At 40.5% G+C, this 16,755-nt stretch overlaps 1 protein-coding gene across 1 annotated transcript in view; it reads left to right on the top strand.

The window, feature by feature from the left end:
• tshz3 (teashirt zinc finger homeobox 3) overlaps positions 1–16,755 on the top strand; it is a 46,209-nt gene that overhangs the window by 282 nt on the left and 29,172 nt on the right. The window contains exon 2 of the mRNA XM_023332237.1: positions 239–762. Within this exon, the coding sequence (XP_023188005.1) occupies positions 723–762 (40 nt within the window). The 5' untranslated portion in view covers positions 239–722. The remainder of the gene's footprint in view (positions 1–238; positions 763–16,755) is intronic.

Here is a 16,755-nt window from a genome sequence, read left to right on the forward strand (position 1 = left end):
GGGGCCGGGGGGCTTCAGGGATAAATCGGAGGCTAGAATAAGACAGGAGATGTCAGAAAGAGAGTGAGAGGGGTAGAGCCTACTAGGTGGAGGCAGAGGGGAGTGAGAGACGGAGAACTGCCTATCAGCGGCGGAGCGGCGCAGGGTTTCAGTTGTGTCAGCGCTTGATGTGTGGAGCTTCTCTTGTTTGCGGACTCTTGACTGACGCAATCATCTGTTGTTTTTTTATCCCCTCCAGCTCGCCTGTTGCCGCCTCCGACACAGAGTAAACCCGGAGGATCGCAGGGAGACACAAAGCGCCGTTTTCCCCTCTTCCTACCGCCGGAGGATCCGCCGCTCCGTCAGGTCCATCGGAGCCGGAGCAGAGCGAGGCGGCGGCGGGGGGAAGGCAGCGACCGAGCGACCGCCACGCGGAGCTCCTGCTGCCGCTGCTGGGGCGCTCTTTCCTCATCCTGTTTTTTTTTTTTTTTTTTTTTTTTTTTTTTCTTTATTTCTCGAAAACTGCGCCTGTTCCTCTACCTTCAGACACACTCCCACCTCGATCTATGTGGGAGCCGTGAGAGCGCAGCCAAGCGGGGGGAGAAACTGGATCAAAGCTCCCTCGGATAACCCCCCGACCCCCACCGCCCCAACACACACACACGCACACACGCCACCACCTCCCCGCAGCCCCGTTTCATCGTGGCCAGAGACGACTTCCCTGCCGGGCCCCAGAAGCCGACATGCCGCGGAGGAAGCAGCAGGCGCCCCGGCGCGCCGCAGGTACGTGCTGGCTTTTGTTTCGCATGTTTTACAACTATTACCCCCCACTGACACCCCCCCACACACACACACACACTCACCTCTTCTACCCCCCCCCCCCCCCCTGCCCCCCTCCACAGCTCTGGGGTTCACTTTCTTTTCATGTATTTATTTATTTTTTCAACTGTGAGTAGCTTAGCAAGACTCTATAACAGCAAAAGAAAAACAACAACAAAAAAACACAATTCTCTTTTAGTATTTTGTGGAAACACTGGTCAGACTATCTAAAACTACGCCGAAATGAAAAAGTATGAAACAATACGCATTTCCGGTCTTTTTGGTGAGAAACTCTTAATTGGACGAGGTGAGGCTCCGGATGTTACCTGATGCTGCATTGGAACGTTTTTGGGTTTTTTTTCTTCACATTTTTATTTATTTTTTTATTTTTTTATATCGTTCATTATGTTTTAAGGAAACAGTTTGAACAAACAGATGCTAGATTTATTTTCCCATTTTCACATTTAGAAATCATGGCTTGTTTAGAGAACTGTTAATTATAGAGCAACCGCCCCACTGCTTCTCCTAAAAGGTCACAGGTCACCTGGGAGCATGTGTCCTTTCCAAAGTCCCAGTGTGATGGAAGTTTTTTTTTTCAGAGCAGTTTTCTTTTTTTTCCTCCACCTTTCTCTCTTTTCCCACAGAAAGTTGGAATCATTTACAGTTTGGGGTTTTTCTGCTTGTAGATATTGACTTAGTGATGAAGGATCTACAGTAGAGGTTCGCTGGATCCCTCAGCTCAACCTAAACACACTTCTTTGATGCTTGGATTTCTTTTAAGAAGATAGTTATTGTTCCAAATTGTATCTATTTTTTGCTTTCTTTCAATGAAAATTAACTTTTTTATTCGTTCTTTTAAACAGAAATCTTTTACTATATTTTAAGGTCATAAAATCCATTAGAAATATTTTACCATATTTTATTTTCTTTATTGCTAATTTAATCCAATATCACACTGATATTTCAGCATCTTTGTGTTTCTCTCTTTCGAAGTACTTTTTTTAAATTTTTGATCCAGTAAAGATTATTTCCCGCCCTGAGGGGTGGGAGAGTAAACAGGGTGGAGGTTGGGGGGAGGTGGAGGCCTTTAATGGACCAATTGCCACCTTTGCCTTGATGTCTGATTGATCGCCTGTCATCTGTCTGTGCCTTTGATCTATTCCTGCCCAATAAGTGTTAATAAATCAGCCTTCGCTCCTCCCTGTCCCTTGGTGAACTCCCCCCGGCAGGACAAACGGGGCCTTCTCGGGTCCAGTCAGTCGCTTCCAATACAGCACATCATTTTTTTATTATTATTTTGTTTTATTTTTCTCTACTTTATGTGTGTCCCACAGTCCTGTGCTATGTAGGCCGCTACACGCTGATGAGCACTCAGACTGCTACTAAAACCCAACTATTAGCGTCAGTGGAAAGAGCAGGACTGCTTTTGCTCCATCAGAGGAGCCGTCACAGAGACTTTGTTTCATATTTGATTTAATTGTCTGCCCTCTGACAGCCACATTCATCAACGGCCCTAATGGTCAATCAGACGTTGGCACGGAGACACACACACACACACGCGCACGCGCGGACACACACACACTGAGGGAGTTTTATGTATTGTCAGTCTGGAGACTTGCTTGATCAAAATGTTTTAGTCCTAATGGACACAGTGGGTGGGGATGAAGAAATGACTGAAAGGATGGATGGATGGATGGATGGATGGATGTGCAGCAGGAGTGCTGCAGTGTAGTGGCAGAAAATGAGAGGATTTCTTTAAGGGAAATAAGGGAAACATGAGGCAAAAGGAGGAGTTTCATTCCAAGCCTTCCTTTCTTCTCTACTCCTCGTCTCTCTCTCTCTTTCTTTTTCTCTCTCTCTCTCTCTTTCTTTTTCTCTCTCTCCTCTCCCTCACCCCAGCTGCAAGCTGTAAGCTTGTGCCGCACAAAGAAGTGATGACAAACTGATTGCGCTTCAGTAATGGCAACAGTTAGAAAAGGAATGCAAATGATAGGTCTTGATTAGGATTTTTTTTTCTTGTTTGTTTAGATTTTTCACTGTCCTGATCGTTCATGTGAGAGCTGTTCGGATTTTTAGATTTGGCCACATGTGGTGTGCTGGACCTCCTCACCACCACAGACACACCCGCGCACACACCCACACACACACACACACACACACACACGCACGCACGCACACGCACGCACGCACACACACACACACACACACACACACACACACTTCCTGCCCAGGTGTCGCAGCGCGTCCAGCCAGCTAAACAGAGAAGTTGTTTTGCCAGCTTTATTAGCGTTCTCCTAATTAGCCGAGCGTCTGATGGTTCTCCGACAGGCCTAATGATTGGAGATGACAGGCTCAGCACACTTGTCACGCTCACCAATTAAGTGTACTCCATGTCTCCATGAAATCTACTGCATCTTTCTGTCGCCCTCATCTGGGCCCTTACTCTGCTCCCTCCGACAAAGGTGAAGGTTGGGGCTTGAGAAGTCTGAAAAAGAATTGAATTTGAATAAGGTAAAAATAATAATGAATCATGTTTTTATAAATTCTATACTTTATCAATTGTTACATTTTTTAAACAAGAAATCTGGATTTATAGACAAATATGATTGTTCAGCTTTCATATGGCACTCTGCAACTTCATTTATTTTGGTTGTCAAATTTTGAAGTGAGTATATTTTATCTGTGGGTTCTTCAAGAGAAATAACAAATGTCACAATTTTTGACCTCTAGTTTCCTCATGATCTTAAGGTAATTTTGATTTAAGATGCCAGAAAAGTGCCAGAGTATTTAAAATAAATGTTGTTGTTTCTAACCGGTTGAACAGAATTCATGAGAAACGATCATAACCGGTGCTGTAATGCAGAAGTTGTGCCAAAATCAGAGCCATCAAAGCTAACAACCGTTTGAACATTTTCAAGCCAAATGTTTTGTATTCAAATCTACAAAACCAAATACAAATAATAGTAATAAAAAATACAAAAATCTAGAAATCTGAGTTGGAAAAGGTTTGGAATCTTGAATGGAAAAATGTGTGGAAACTGGCCCTGTACAATGATAGTGTCTTTACGCAGCTTTCCATGAGCTCTAGGAGCCACTGAGTTAAGTTTGGTCTTTAAGGTAAATTAGAATCCATCCAGCTGTTATCAACACTGACACAATGCAGCTCTGCTCAGAACACCTTAAGCTGTACAATATATCGTCACTGCAGATGTCCTGTTTGATACATTTTAGGTTGTTGTAATTCAAGCAGAACTCACTGCTGCTCCATCGAGCCAGTTTGGTAGCCTTTGCTTGGACTTGACGTCCTCGCCTGCTGTAGAGTTTAGTGATCTAGAAGCTTAAGTTTGGATGCCTGGAAGATTTGAATTTTAGGCTTCATTCTTATTCCAAGACCTAGACCATATACATTTTAATTTCCGTGAAATAATATCTTTATGTTGATTAATTTTAAATATTGCTTTGATTTACATCACACAACTAAGTAATAGTTTTGTTTTTAGAGTTACTGAGATATTTTCATCTCTATATAGATTAACAGAGTTTTAATACAGTGATAAATGTTAGATATTTTAATACAACTGATTTAATTATTCCAGATAAAAACAAATAAAATTTAGCTTTACCACAGTGATGAGTTTGGCAGCATTGTGTTGTGTCATGATCTGAGGGACACCTCTATAGTATTACTGTGGTCAGTCCTTCATGATAAAACCAAAACAAACAAAGAAACAAAAAAAACATAAATATTGAAAAAATCTTGAAATTTTATTTTGGAGCAGTATTCAACTTTTGACATAGATGCTCCAAATATACAGTTTCCATAAAGTGTACAAACCAAGTTAACCCCAGTCCCAGGAAGAGTGGTGCTGGTTGCATGGAGCCGGTACGGTTCTGTTTAGACCGTGTTCTGTGTTCTGTCACGGCGATTCTTACAGAAACGCATTATGTTCTCCCACACATGCTGTTTCATGAGGAGGGGTATTTATTGTTTCAGTGCTCCTGACAGAACAGGAGAAAAAAAAAAACCAGCTCAGGCACCCATGGACTTCTGTCCTTGGGCTTCAAAGCCAAGCGAGACCAAACAGATCATTGTTACTGTGGAGGAAGTTCCAACATCAAATATCTAGAACAGTCTGTTTCAGGAATCCTGCTCCGCTTTCATCTGTCCATGTGAGTCTGAGGCTTCACAGGTCTTTCAAATGAAGAATGTTTTAGCAATAGATTGTCTCCGCACGTCGCCATTGCCTTCTGTCCTCACACAGACCCACCATAGATTGATGACGTTGACATGGGTCATTATTAGCTGCTCAATGACACTTCCCCCTATGTAGAAGATTTTTCACCCAGGTTGATTTCCCAGAAACACCTATCATCAGCATGGTGTCCAGCAGGGCTAAGCATGATTTATGTAAATATTAACATCGAGACAGATTTGCTTCTGTCCAACAGGAGATAGATGGCAGCTAAGGGGGGAAAGCAGCTGATTTCTGTGATTTTTCTGCCTCTGAGTGGGTGCACATGTGTGTGCGTGTGTGTGTGTGTACATTTACAAGTGTGTTTGATTGATTGTAGATGAGAGCGGGAGATTAATCATGCTTGATGTGTTAACGTTGCACTCACGGTGGATCTAAGTCGAGATGCAGTGGCCCATTTAAATACACTCCCTCACGCAGATTCACCAGAGGGAGAGCGGGAACGCTGGCACACATGGAGACCGGCGGATCTTCTCCCGGTTCGGCAGGAACCGGAACACATTCCTAACAGGGAGACAGGACAGGGAATCCTTTTGGCTCTCCGGAAAAATGCTGAATAACACTGCTCTCATTGGATGCTGGCGGCACTTTGCTTCAGAGTTGAACATGAATTCAAATGAGGCTTTTTGAAACCCATCAGAATTTGAAATCTTCTGTTATTTGAGGCAGTTGTATTGAGCAAAAAGGTAATACTGGTGCCTGAATCTGCTTCCTGTAAAATAGATGCAGCCTACACGTTTGCCTCAAAAACGTACCTTTCGAGTTTAGCCCTTCATATCTCCCTTTCCGGCTAGAAAAAAAAAAAAAGAAGAAATTCTAAATATAAACGACTCGGTCTCTGGAACTGGAACACAAGTTAGCCTTTTCAGGATACAGTTTTCAATCAGGCAAAAAATGTTGCAAGCTATGATTTGTTTCTTTCATGGTTTCCCTAACGCTCCTCTACATTTCAAAGAAATGACCTTTAAAGCACAGCAGTAGAAGTCCGCCGTGGAATAATGAAATTCAGAGGTTACTCATCCCTGAAAAGAAAGTCGTGTGCTGCAGTATCTAACGAAGTGGACGTGTTCCAGCAGACTGCTAAAAGCAAAGCTGCTCCAAAGTGTAAAAATAAATAAGTCAAAAAGTCCATCTCCATTGTTACATTTTTGACATTAACTGTGGGATGATTCTGAGATGTAAATTTAGAGACAGTGTTGGTTGTCTCTTATGTCTAGGTTCAAATGACAAATTCTTCAAAATTTGATTTAAAATCCACAAAGCCATGCTGTTATTTATTGGAAAATGGACTGGAAACTAGATATTATTTTTGTGTGTGCGCATTTATAAAACACTTTTTACACATCATTATATAATTTGGACTTTTGCAGGCTTTCTTATCATACTGATTAAACAAAGATAAAATGCATTGATTTTCGACTTAATAATGTAATTGAATTCTGATGAAAAAACTTTGATAGATATCAAGTGATGACAAGAGTTTGTGTTACGATATTAAATTAACAGTTGTGATGTATTTTTAAATGTTTACATTTGTTTTCATTTAATTAAAATATCTTGAGATCAAATCCTTCATAAATTTGTTCTTTCAGTATTTAAATATGTAGAAAAGAATATTATGAAGAATAGTGAGTCTAAAGTAGACAGGAACTTCCTTAGCAATCGAATATTATGATAACCATAAAAAAATATTATTCATAAATATATTACATTCAGGCTAACTATCATCATAAGATTTATATTTTCTTTTTACAAAGTTCCAAGTTTAAATGAATTAGATTCAATCTAAAGACAATGTTCAGCTGAAACAACAGAGCCAAGGAAAGAAAAGAAAAACCTGACCAATTTAGTAATAATCTTTGCTAAATATGCTTAATGTTTATTACTTATCTCTGCTCGGTCACTCTACCTTTTTTAAGTAAACACTCTGTGTCTAACAAACTAACGTTAGCTAGATGACCAACCATTTTATGAGCTTCAGTAACTTGTAGCTTCAGTCCTTCTGTGTGTAGCTTGTTGGAAACATGCATCCAACATTGTCACCTTAAAAGGAGAGATAAATGATTGATTTGTTTTTATGACCTGAAATACTTTCAGCAGACTTTTTTTTAAACTTTCTTCAGCCTGTTGACAGACGGCGCCCAACAACAAGTGGGGGAGGGGGGAGGGCTACAAATGGCAGGAGAACTCTCTGGGCAGTCCAGCACTTTATCTACTGTATTATTAGAATTATTTTAAACCATACAGACAGAGTTAACAAGCTTACAGTATGAAGGTTGACGTTCACTTTTAAATGAATGTTCAACTTGTGTCCAACTTCTCAAAAAAAAGTTCTTTTTATATCATTTTCAGCTCTAGATATTTGGAATATCAAGGTTGAAAATCTCACGGAGCCGAAAATAGAGAACACCAGGCTAATACGCCACAGTTCCAGATCTTCCCTACACCAAAGTAATGAAATGAATTGAAAGTTGATTAGTTTAGTAATAACATGCGTATTGCTCAGAGTGTGATGTCTTTTCTGACCTATGAATTGGAAGTTTATGTGTATTAAACACTGAGTTTAACAAGTTAGCATTAGCTAGGCTAGGTAATTATTCATCTCTGGCCAGGACTGTGCTGAGCATCCCCAGCCCCGCACGATAACTGGAAACAGTGTAGCCTTCATAAGAGGGCTGAGATGTGTGTCTCTAGTATCAAAGAAATCTCTTTTTTGTGTTACTACACATATTTCCAGTGAACTTTCTGATTTATTTAAACCAGCAGGAAATGTAGCAGCCTTTCTTCAGTTAGATAACAGGAATCAACAAGTGGAGTTAGCGGCAGTGCAGCGTACAGCTCACAGACAAATTCTGACGAAAAGAAATATGATTCTGTCAGCAATATGACAGACATTTTTAGCAGCTTAGTAACGGTAACTTTTAACCCCCCGAGGTTTAACCTAATGCTAACAGCTGGACCTTTGCTTGTTCTAGTGGCAAACTTAAAATAAACATCGTTAGAGACAGATTGTAAAAATTAAACAACTCCATCTCTGGTTTTCATCTGTCGCTCACTGAAACTTATTGTATTTAATGATAGCTTTACATAGAGATCTTTAGCTAAAAACACGCTCCATTCATTCCGCCTCGATGTGCCAGAATCCTTCTCTCAGCCTTACTTTGTGCAGAGTGAGTTTTTTCCCAGGCAGCAAACTGACATGGTGATTTGTTATGCCCCTCTTCTGCTTTTTTCAGCGCTCCTGCCCCACTCTGCCACTCTGAACCAAAAGACAGAGAGAGGAGATATGAAGTGGGAGAACTCTAGCATGGTTGAATATTCTATCATCGCAAAAGACAGAATGGGAATGAGATTGTAAAAAAGATTATGGGCATGGGCAAGTGAAGGTAGAAGTGAATGAAAAAGCAGACAAACGACAATCATTGAGAGAGAGAGAGAGAGAGGAAGAGGGAGAGGCTCTAGAGCTCCCTCATATCTTCCCCCTTCCCCTCCATTTCTTGAGGATAAGTGGCTGATGGTTTATAAACAGTGTTTCTTTTCCTCCCTCTCCCAGAATCTTCCGTCATGGCTCCCATTAGGTTGACAGCTGTCAATTAGAGCTCCCTTGGTCTGGCGCACTGCACTTTATTGCAGGCAGTTGATGCTGTCATTTCGCTCCCAGTTTCGCCTTGAGCGTTATCACGAGTGCTCAAACAGTCAATAGCTGATGCATCAGCAGTTATTTCTTAAATTGGCTCACAAGGCTGCATCCTTTTCTCAAACCCCCACCCCCTCCGCCTCCCCGCCCCTTCACCCCCAGTTCTTTTCCCTCTCTGCTCTGTCTGCCTCCTCCCTGTTCTCCTTTTCTTCCCCAAACATTATTTTTGAGGAGAGAGCTATGGATTGTGGCTGCATCCGGGTAAGAGCAAATAATTCTGTTTTTGTCATCACAAAGACACCGCTAACCTCCAATTACACTTTTTTTTTCTTTTTTTTTTTGTGATTTATGAATTTCTGTTTAAATTGGTGGAATTAAGTTTGGTGAAAAGTGTCATAACTCCATATTCTTTTGAAAACAAAAAAAAAAAAACAGAAGAAATAAACTTGTGTTAGCTTTCACTGTGGTCCAACGATACTTAAAGTCTGTAGTAAATCTCTCGGGTTTATAAGCTGGAAAGAAACAAATGTCAACTTCCTGTCTAGGCATTTTCAACTTCCCAACATCAAAATTCTGAGAAGTCACGCTGTGACAGCTAGGTTTTTCTGTCATATTGTTCCTCGTCTCTATTGTCCTCTGAATGAGATGCCGGAGAAAATACCAGTGTTCTTTTTTTTTTTTTTTACTTAGTAAGCTTTGACCTTTCACCTTTGGTTGTAGTGCACTGTAGGTCAGCTGGTTGAAACTACTACACTTTCTCACTAGGATGACTAAAAGCTCTCTTATACTTCATCTGAAGTAGTCACATGGTTGTAGACCATTTGTATTCACACGCACCTTTCATACAAGGACCCAGACCAACCGGATAATGGAAGTGGACTAGTTAAAGCAAAATATCGGCTTCAACTATGTTCCTGCAACATAACTACATGCATGAGGAACGATTTCGACAGATTAGATGAAGTGTGGGAGAGCCGTAAGTTGGCTCTTTGCAAATACCTGTCGTGAAAATCACAAACTGTTATGGTTTGGAAACTAAAGAAACACCATTGCTCACTTTCATATTAGTTAAAGCTGGATTTGAAAAAAGATTGAAAATCTACTAGTGCCATTGTTAATTATGTTATTTATCAGTTTGTCATACTTCAGAAACAGAACAGAAAAGTGTTACAATGGTTTTGTGACAAGCTCTTGAAAACTACAAAGTTTAGTATGTTATTTTTTGAATATCATTACCAAATAGTACTGTATACGAAAATAGCATTACATCAATTTCATGAGTAAGAAAAGTATGACTATAATAATTATTATGAGTTGAAGTGGGACTGCTTGTGTTTTTTTTTTGTTGTGTTTAAGACCAATTAGGTAATAATTTATTTTTGTTAAATACTATACGCTATATATTACTGACACTATGAAACTTTTTTTTTTTTATTCAGTTGTCATTTTTTAAAATCTCACATCTCATCTCATGCCTTTTATGGTCTAATGTCGAGCTAAACGCCTGCGCAGAATGAGACAATATGTAGGACACACTAAACTCGGCTTTTCTCTTTCTGCTCAGCCTCATTAACAGCCTCACCTACTGTAGATTCATCAGTCAGTCAAGTTAATTTGTATGATGCATTTCGGCAGCAAGGCAAGGTGCTTTGCATCATAAAAACACAAACACTCCACGTCTTTGAGTTTGGAAGTCCTCCTAGCCATAACCCTAAACTTTACCTCCCTCCACAGATTCTTTATCATTTTTAGTTCTGGAATTCAACAGGGTCACACTAAAGCAGTTATGTTATTTCCAGTCAGAAGAAAAATATTACAAAAAAATAATAAAACCTTAATCTCCCATGGATATGAATAATTGAAGGGTTAACTGTGTTTATAAAACTTTCATAAAACTTACCCTTGCCAAATGCTTTTACAGCACTTGGCTATAACAGCATTTGGCAGAGAGAAAACTGGTATTCTTCAGAGTCGGATAAAACATTAGGCGAACGTACAACGGTTATTGTGAAGAATATTATTTCTAATTTGATAATATTAGCAGGCTACATGGTAGCCTACATTGTACTGTGTAACACATGCTGACTGCTGGTACAGTCCCTCTGGAGCAGGGGTCTGCTACCTGCTCCGGCTCTTTGGGCCTTCCACAATGGCTCTTACAGACTTTGACTAAAAACAATGAAGATGCAATAAAAGTTTTGAAAATAGACATAATCGGTGTTTTTCAGGGAATAATTGCATTTAATTTCTACATCAGATTGACACTATTTCACTTTTTCTTGTTATTGAACTGCAAACTATGTACACATATCGACATCCCATATTAGAAAATGTAGCCATCATCTTTTTGGAAAAAGTGTAATGGTTTTCACCCTACAAAACAACTAAAAATAGGAATAAAATGGTTGCTCTTTAAATAATTGCAACAGATTTAATGCAGTAGATATATACCAGAAATTATAAGATGTCTTTTTCAATAGGCTTGATAATATTTGTTGCTCTAGACCCATTTTGTTTAGCTGGACTGAGGAGAGAAATGGCTCTTTGCTGCAGACCCCTGCTCTAGAACGTTCTCTTTTTCTTTATTAAAGCAACTTTAATCTGTGAGTATGGTATGCTGAACATTTTTGATGTTTTTTAACACAGAAGTTTTTAAAATTGCGACATGGGACCTGGCCCTCTAGAGCAATGCAGAGAACAGAGGAGAATTGTAAGTGTGGAACCAATGAAAGGCAGAAATGACATGCCATTGTGTAAATAAGATATATTACATGAGGCTAAAAGGTCATCTTTAATAATGCCTATTATGATCCGCTGCCATAAAGAAAAGAAAATAATTTTGACCTTTAAAATGAAGGCAAGAGATGGTGTTAGGATTCACTCATCTTAAGGTGGACATCATCACCTGTTATCTCTTATAGATCTACTGAGAAGTCACTTCTCTTGTCCTCCTGGAACACTCGGTAGGTCATTATCTCCCATAATCATCAGTGCTAAAATAACAGCAAACCCACAACATTTCTCAAGCTACGGAGAACTAAATGTGTCAAAATGTGTGAAGCTGTGTATGGTAAAACAGTGTTGTATTTAATCAGTAACACTGCATTAAAGCTAAACATTTATAGCTGCAGAAAAATGTAAAGTAAGACTTTTAAAAAAGTTATAAGGAGTCTTTTCATGTCTGTGATTTTTTATGCTATCGAGAAACATTTCATTTTTACATGTAATAACTAGAATAATGAAAATAAAAGCATGCATGTGGAAGTGTCATTTCTAATATTAGTTATATTGAAACAGTTTACCTTATTTTTTTAAGCTTTGAAACTAAAAGTGGCATCAATTGTACATTTATAGATAAAGCTTTTTTTTTTTTAAAGGAGAATGAAATTAAAAAGACAGAGATGTAGATGTTAAAAACAATAGAAGGATTTGTAAGCGGAGCATTACTGTACAAAGTTTAGGAAGTTTTAAACAAATTGATAATAATTTATTATTTTTTGATTATTCAATGTTAAATCTATAAGATATAGCACACAACTAAATCCATCATGTTCTTTCCAGAGATCGTTTACTTTCTATTTTTAATTTTCTGAATTCTGTTTTAAATTGTCACCATGTTTCTTTTCACCTAACATATGTCTAATCATTCTTGCTTCAGTATTTCTATGTTTGAGCTGTCACACCCTGTGTTTGCATCCAATTGTCAGGTGAATTTTGAGCAAAATTTTGAAAAAAAGAAGTAGGTACATTTCCATCTGTTTATGGCTGTAATAAGCAAGATATAGAGGTTGAAAACTTGCATGGACCAAACATCTCAGAAAAATGGAGAGAGCTGTCCTCTCTGAGCCAAGCATTTGGACTTTGAAATGTTTCATGCCACCAGTGGATGGGACAGTTTGCTGCATCAGAACTTATTTGGCAAATGAGTTTCCTTCTCTACTTTTGTGCATTAAATATTTAAGAAAATCCAAAAACCACCTCAAGTGAGATTAAAAGCTTTTTTTGTAAAATTGAGGAAGTTGTTTTGAATTTGTCATTTCCATCAACCTTTTCTAATGTGATATTGAAAAATGTGCATATAAAAAAACATTGGTAGAAACACGGCTAATGTCCTCCAGGTATTCTAATCACCGGCCAGTTGGACTGTGAATCTCTGATGACAGGCGCACGGCAGAATCAGACGTACCAGATATTTCTGTGCTCTTACTGTATAAAATACTGGGAACATTTTGGCTTTAATCACTTCTAAAAACAGAGGCATCTTTTTGGTGGTCCATCAAGTAGCAGCTCCTAACTCTTAAGAAGACAAACGGCCTCTGCTTGTGGTTAACTCGGGTCTGTTCCATGTACTTCCTGTCATGTTCAGCAGAGAGGGAGTTACACACAGAGGGACTCATGAACTCTTAAGAAACAGCAGTGCTGCTTGGAGCATGAGTTTTCCTAAAGTGTGTGTGCGTGCGGGGGTGTGTGTGTGTGCATCTTTTGAGTGTCATCTGGGCCTGACTCCAGGTCTGGGTTTTTCTTCTTCTTCCCCTCGGTGGGGGTCGCCTTTATGTCTGCAGAGCGTGTGTGTGTATCAGCACACGCTCTGCAGACAATCAGAAGGCTTTACCTCGCTTTCCCACGGAGGATTTGGTGGAACCCAGACAAGACTGGCAGCCATCAGTCTTGTTTGTGTGCGTGCGTGCATGTGTGTGTGTGTGTGTGTAACAGTGCTTGTGATGAAAGGCAGGGGAGCCAACGAGAACCCATATGAGGCTCTGGTAATCAGGGCCAGCCGGAGCTGACATCCTTCTCAGACTGACAGCTCCTTCCTCCTCTCTCTGCATCCACACACACGCACACATGGACGCACGCACACACACACACACACACACACACACAGCTCTTTATATAAATGCCACCTTTTAGTCTCTGCCGTAGGCCAGAGATCCTTTTCTTCCTTCTTGTTTCAAATGTTGGGAATCTTCTCGCCCTGTGTGTCTCCGTGGCTGTGTGCGTGGGTGCATGTGTGTGTGTTTCAGACCTGGTTGTGTTGGAAATCTTTTGGCCCCACAAGGCTGTGCTATGAAATGTGAGCGTAAGGAAAGTGGCTTGCTTACTTCTGCAGGTGGATTTCTGCGTTCTTTGGGAGGCAGGTGATAGAGAGAGGAAGAGAGTCGACCGGCTGAAAAAAAAAAAAAGAAAGTGTGAGAGATGAGAGAAGAGGGGAAGAAGGCTGTTTTATTTTATACTGTGAGGGCCTGTTGCTAATTAATGTTTCTTGGTCGGTTTCTGTCGGAGCTGAGTAATGTTTTTGATCTTTATGCCTGATAACTGCATACCTAATGAGATTTCAAAGCTGGTGGAGATGGGAGTTGCTGCTCCCTGCAATTATTGACAGATGCCTTTTCTCCGCCACTGGCTGCCGCGCCATAAATCCTTCCTCAGTAATGAGCTTGAGAAGTGCCACCCTGCCAGTGAGCTAATGAAACCGAGCGGGAGGGGAGGATGGGGGGACTGTCTGCGTGTGTGCGTGCGTGTCCTTGTGGGGGTGTTTGTGTGTGTGTGCATGCCTGAAAAAGAGTGCATCACACTCCTCTGACACATTTTTTTCTCTGTAAATGCACTCTGCAGATGTCAGCCACCTCGCCTGGTAGCGACAAAGAGAGAAAAAGAGTCAGGAGAGAGATAGTCAGTGAGTAAATGTGTGTGAGTAAATGGGTGGAGGGGGCGCCCTGTTTCTCCACTTTATGAGAAGTTTGAGGTTGGGGTGGGCTGGCGTTTGGGAGGGGAGAGGTTCAGGTTACAGCCTTTAACTGAGGCTATTTGTCTGTTTTATTTGAAATACTAGTAACCTTGTTTCCAAATGGGCCTGTGAGCTGTACTTTTCACATCCCCTCCTTTTCTATTTTTCTTTTTTTTTTCTCCCCTCACCAACTCCTGTCCAGCTCAGCCAGCGAGTGCAAAGGTCGCCACATAAACGGAGAGCAGAGGCGTGTGGCGTTGGAGAGAGAATCCGTGTTGAGAGACCGAAACTTGCCGTGGTAAAAAAAAAAAAAAAGAAAAAAAAAAGATCTCCCTGGGTGTGTGTCTGGTGTGGACTGGAGCACAGCTTTAGACTCCTCTCTGGTGCGGCGTGTGTTCGTGGATGTGGCTGTTTGTTGCGTGTGTTTGGAGTTTTCCAGAAAACCAGAAGAGGAGGGCAGGCCGCGGACAAGCGGCGACTCTGCCAAACAGTTGATTTCCCCCTCTCATCGTCGGCACCATACATCACAGACCCACCCTTCTCTTCTGACACGCTGACGTGTGTCATTTATCAAACAGGGCCTTGCCAGGGCCTCACATGTGTGCGTGTGTGTGGGTAAGGTGGGAGGGGTGTGTTGGTGTGTGCACACATTAGCACATATGTGTGCCTTAGCGGTCTTCCCTTCTTGCCTCTGAGGTCCTCCAAGGGAGGAGTGAGGAATGAAAAGTGAGGAGGAGGGAGAGAAATGGAGAGGAAGAGGGTGATTATTGGTTGAATGCGTGAGTAACAGAATGAGAAGGGATGGAGGAGAGGAAAGAATCCGTCACACGTTTTTCACAGAACTGATTTCCTTTATCGCCTGTGCGAGATCCGGGAGGAGAATGAAAAAAAGAAAAGATTTTACATGTTTAAATATTGCTATCAAGGAGGAACAGCTTGACAATAAATCAATAACAATATATATTGTGATTGACGTGATCAATTTCAATAAATAATATGTTTGGTAGAACTTTTATTGTTCAGTATATAGAATATTCACTGAACTCTGATCCAGAACACGTTCCTACATCCCCACAGCATTCTGGGGGATGTAGGCAGAGGAAAAGGCTTTGGCCAGTAAACCTCTCACAGCCAGCTAAGCTAACTGGGTGGCATCAACTAACTCACTCACTGTTTGGTTACCTAGCAACAACCCATTGTGTAATTTACGCAGCAGCAGTTTGAGGTTTCACCAACCTGACTTAAAAAAAACAACAACAATGGAGTGGAGTGAAAACTGTGGATAAAACAGGACAGGTTGAACCAGCAGTTTGGCTGTATGTCAAATACTTTATTTATATCGACTGATATGAAATGCCTGTATTGTGATATGCTGCTGTTCAGCCATATCATCCAGTATTAGAAAGATACAGTTTGCTGTTCCAATATTTGAAAGTTCTTTTAAAAAGATACTCGGGGAAAAAAAAATCTATCTGTCTGTCTGTCTATCTATCTATTGGTATATTTGCAGTAAGTTTAAGGGTTTGATCAATATCTTTGCTTTATACTGTAAAAAATACATGCTCAAGATACATTTTACAGTTATAATGCTTATTTGTGTTGTAACATTTTTAACAATATCAATATTTCCTTTTCTTGCTACTTGTTTTAAATTTTTAAAACTAAAATGAATACCATTACGTTGTGGCATTTTACTCAACGTGAACGTACAGTGGGAATCTCATACTGGCCCATGTTTACAGAGTACTGTGCATGTGTGTGTGATTGGAGTACAGCAACTTTAAATATTCACACTCATATTTCAGAGGACAAATGAATATAGATTCCTGATTGTGGTTCCGATAATCTCTTTGATTCAAATGCATACACATTCATGTTTTTGTGACCTAATGGGTGTTTGCAGGCATGTGTCCGTCATGTCTTATGTAACACACACACACACACCCCTCCAACTGCTTGTACAAGTCTCCGGTATGGGTTCAGGTCCTGCGGTCAGTCGGTTTCTCGCTCTCTTCACTTCTCCATGATTCAAAGGGAAGCCTTACAGAAGATGGATGCTCCTTAAAAAAGAGCCTGTTGATGGATATAAGTCTGGCCCACCATTCATCACAGCTGTGTTATTTAGACCGGGTAGCGCCACAACTGTAACCTGAGCCACCGCGATGAACATGTGTGTACTGCGTGTGTTACGTGTGTGTGGAAGAGGCAGGAGATGTGACAGGGAGACGGTTGGGGTCTGAACTAACAGAGAGAGATCAAAGAACGTGCAGAAAAAAAAATAAAACATGCTTAACCATATTCTGGTTAAGCAGATGGGAAGAATCAAATGTGAACTGATT

The sequence above is a fragment of the Xiphophorus maculatus genome, chromosome 4, assembly GCF_002775205.1.
Source record: "Xiphophorus maculatus strain JP 163 A chromosome 4, X_maculatus-5.0-male, whole genome shotgun sequence".
Taxonomy (NCBI): Eukaryota; Metazoa; Chordata; class Actinopteri; order Cyprinodontiformes; family Poeciliidae; genus Xiphophorus; species Xiphophorus maculatus.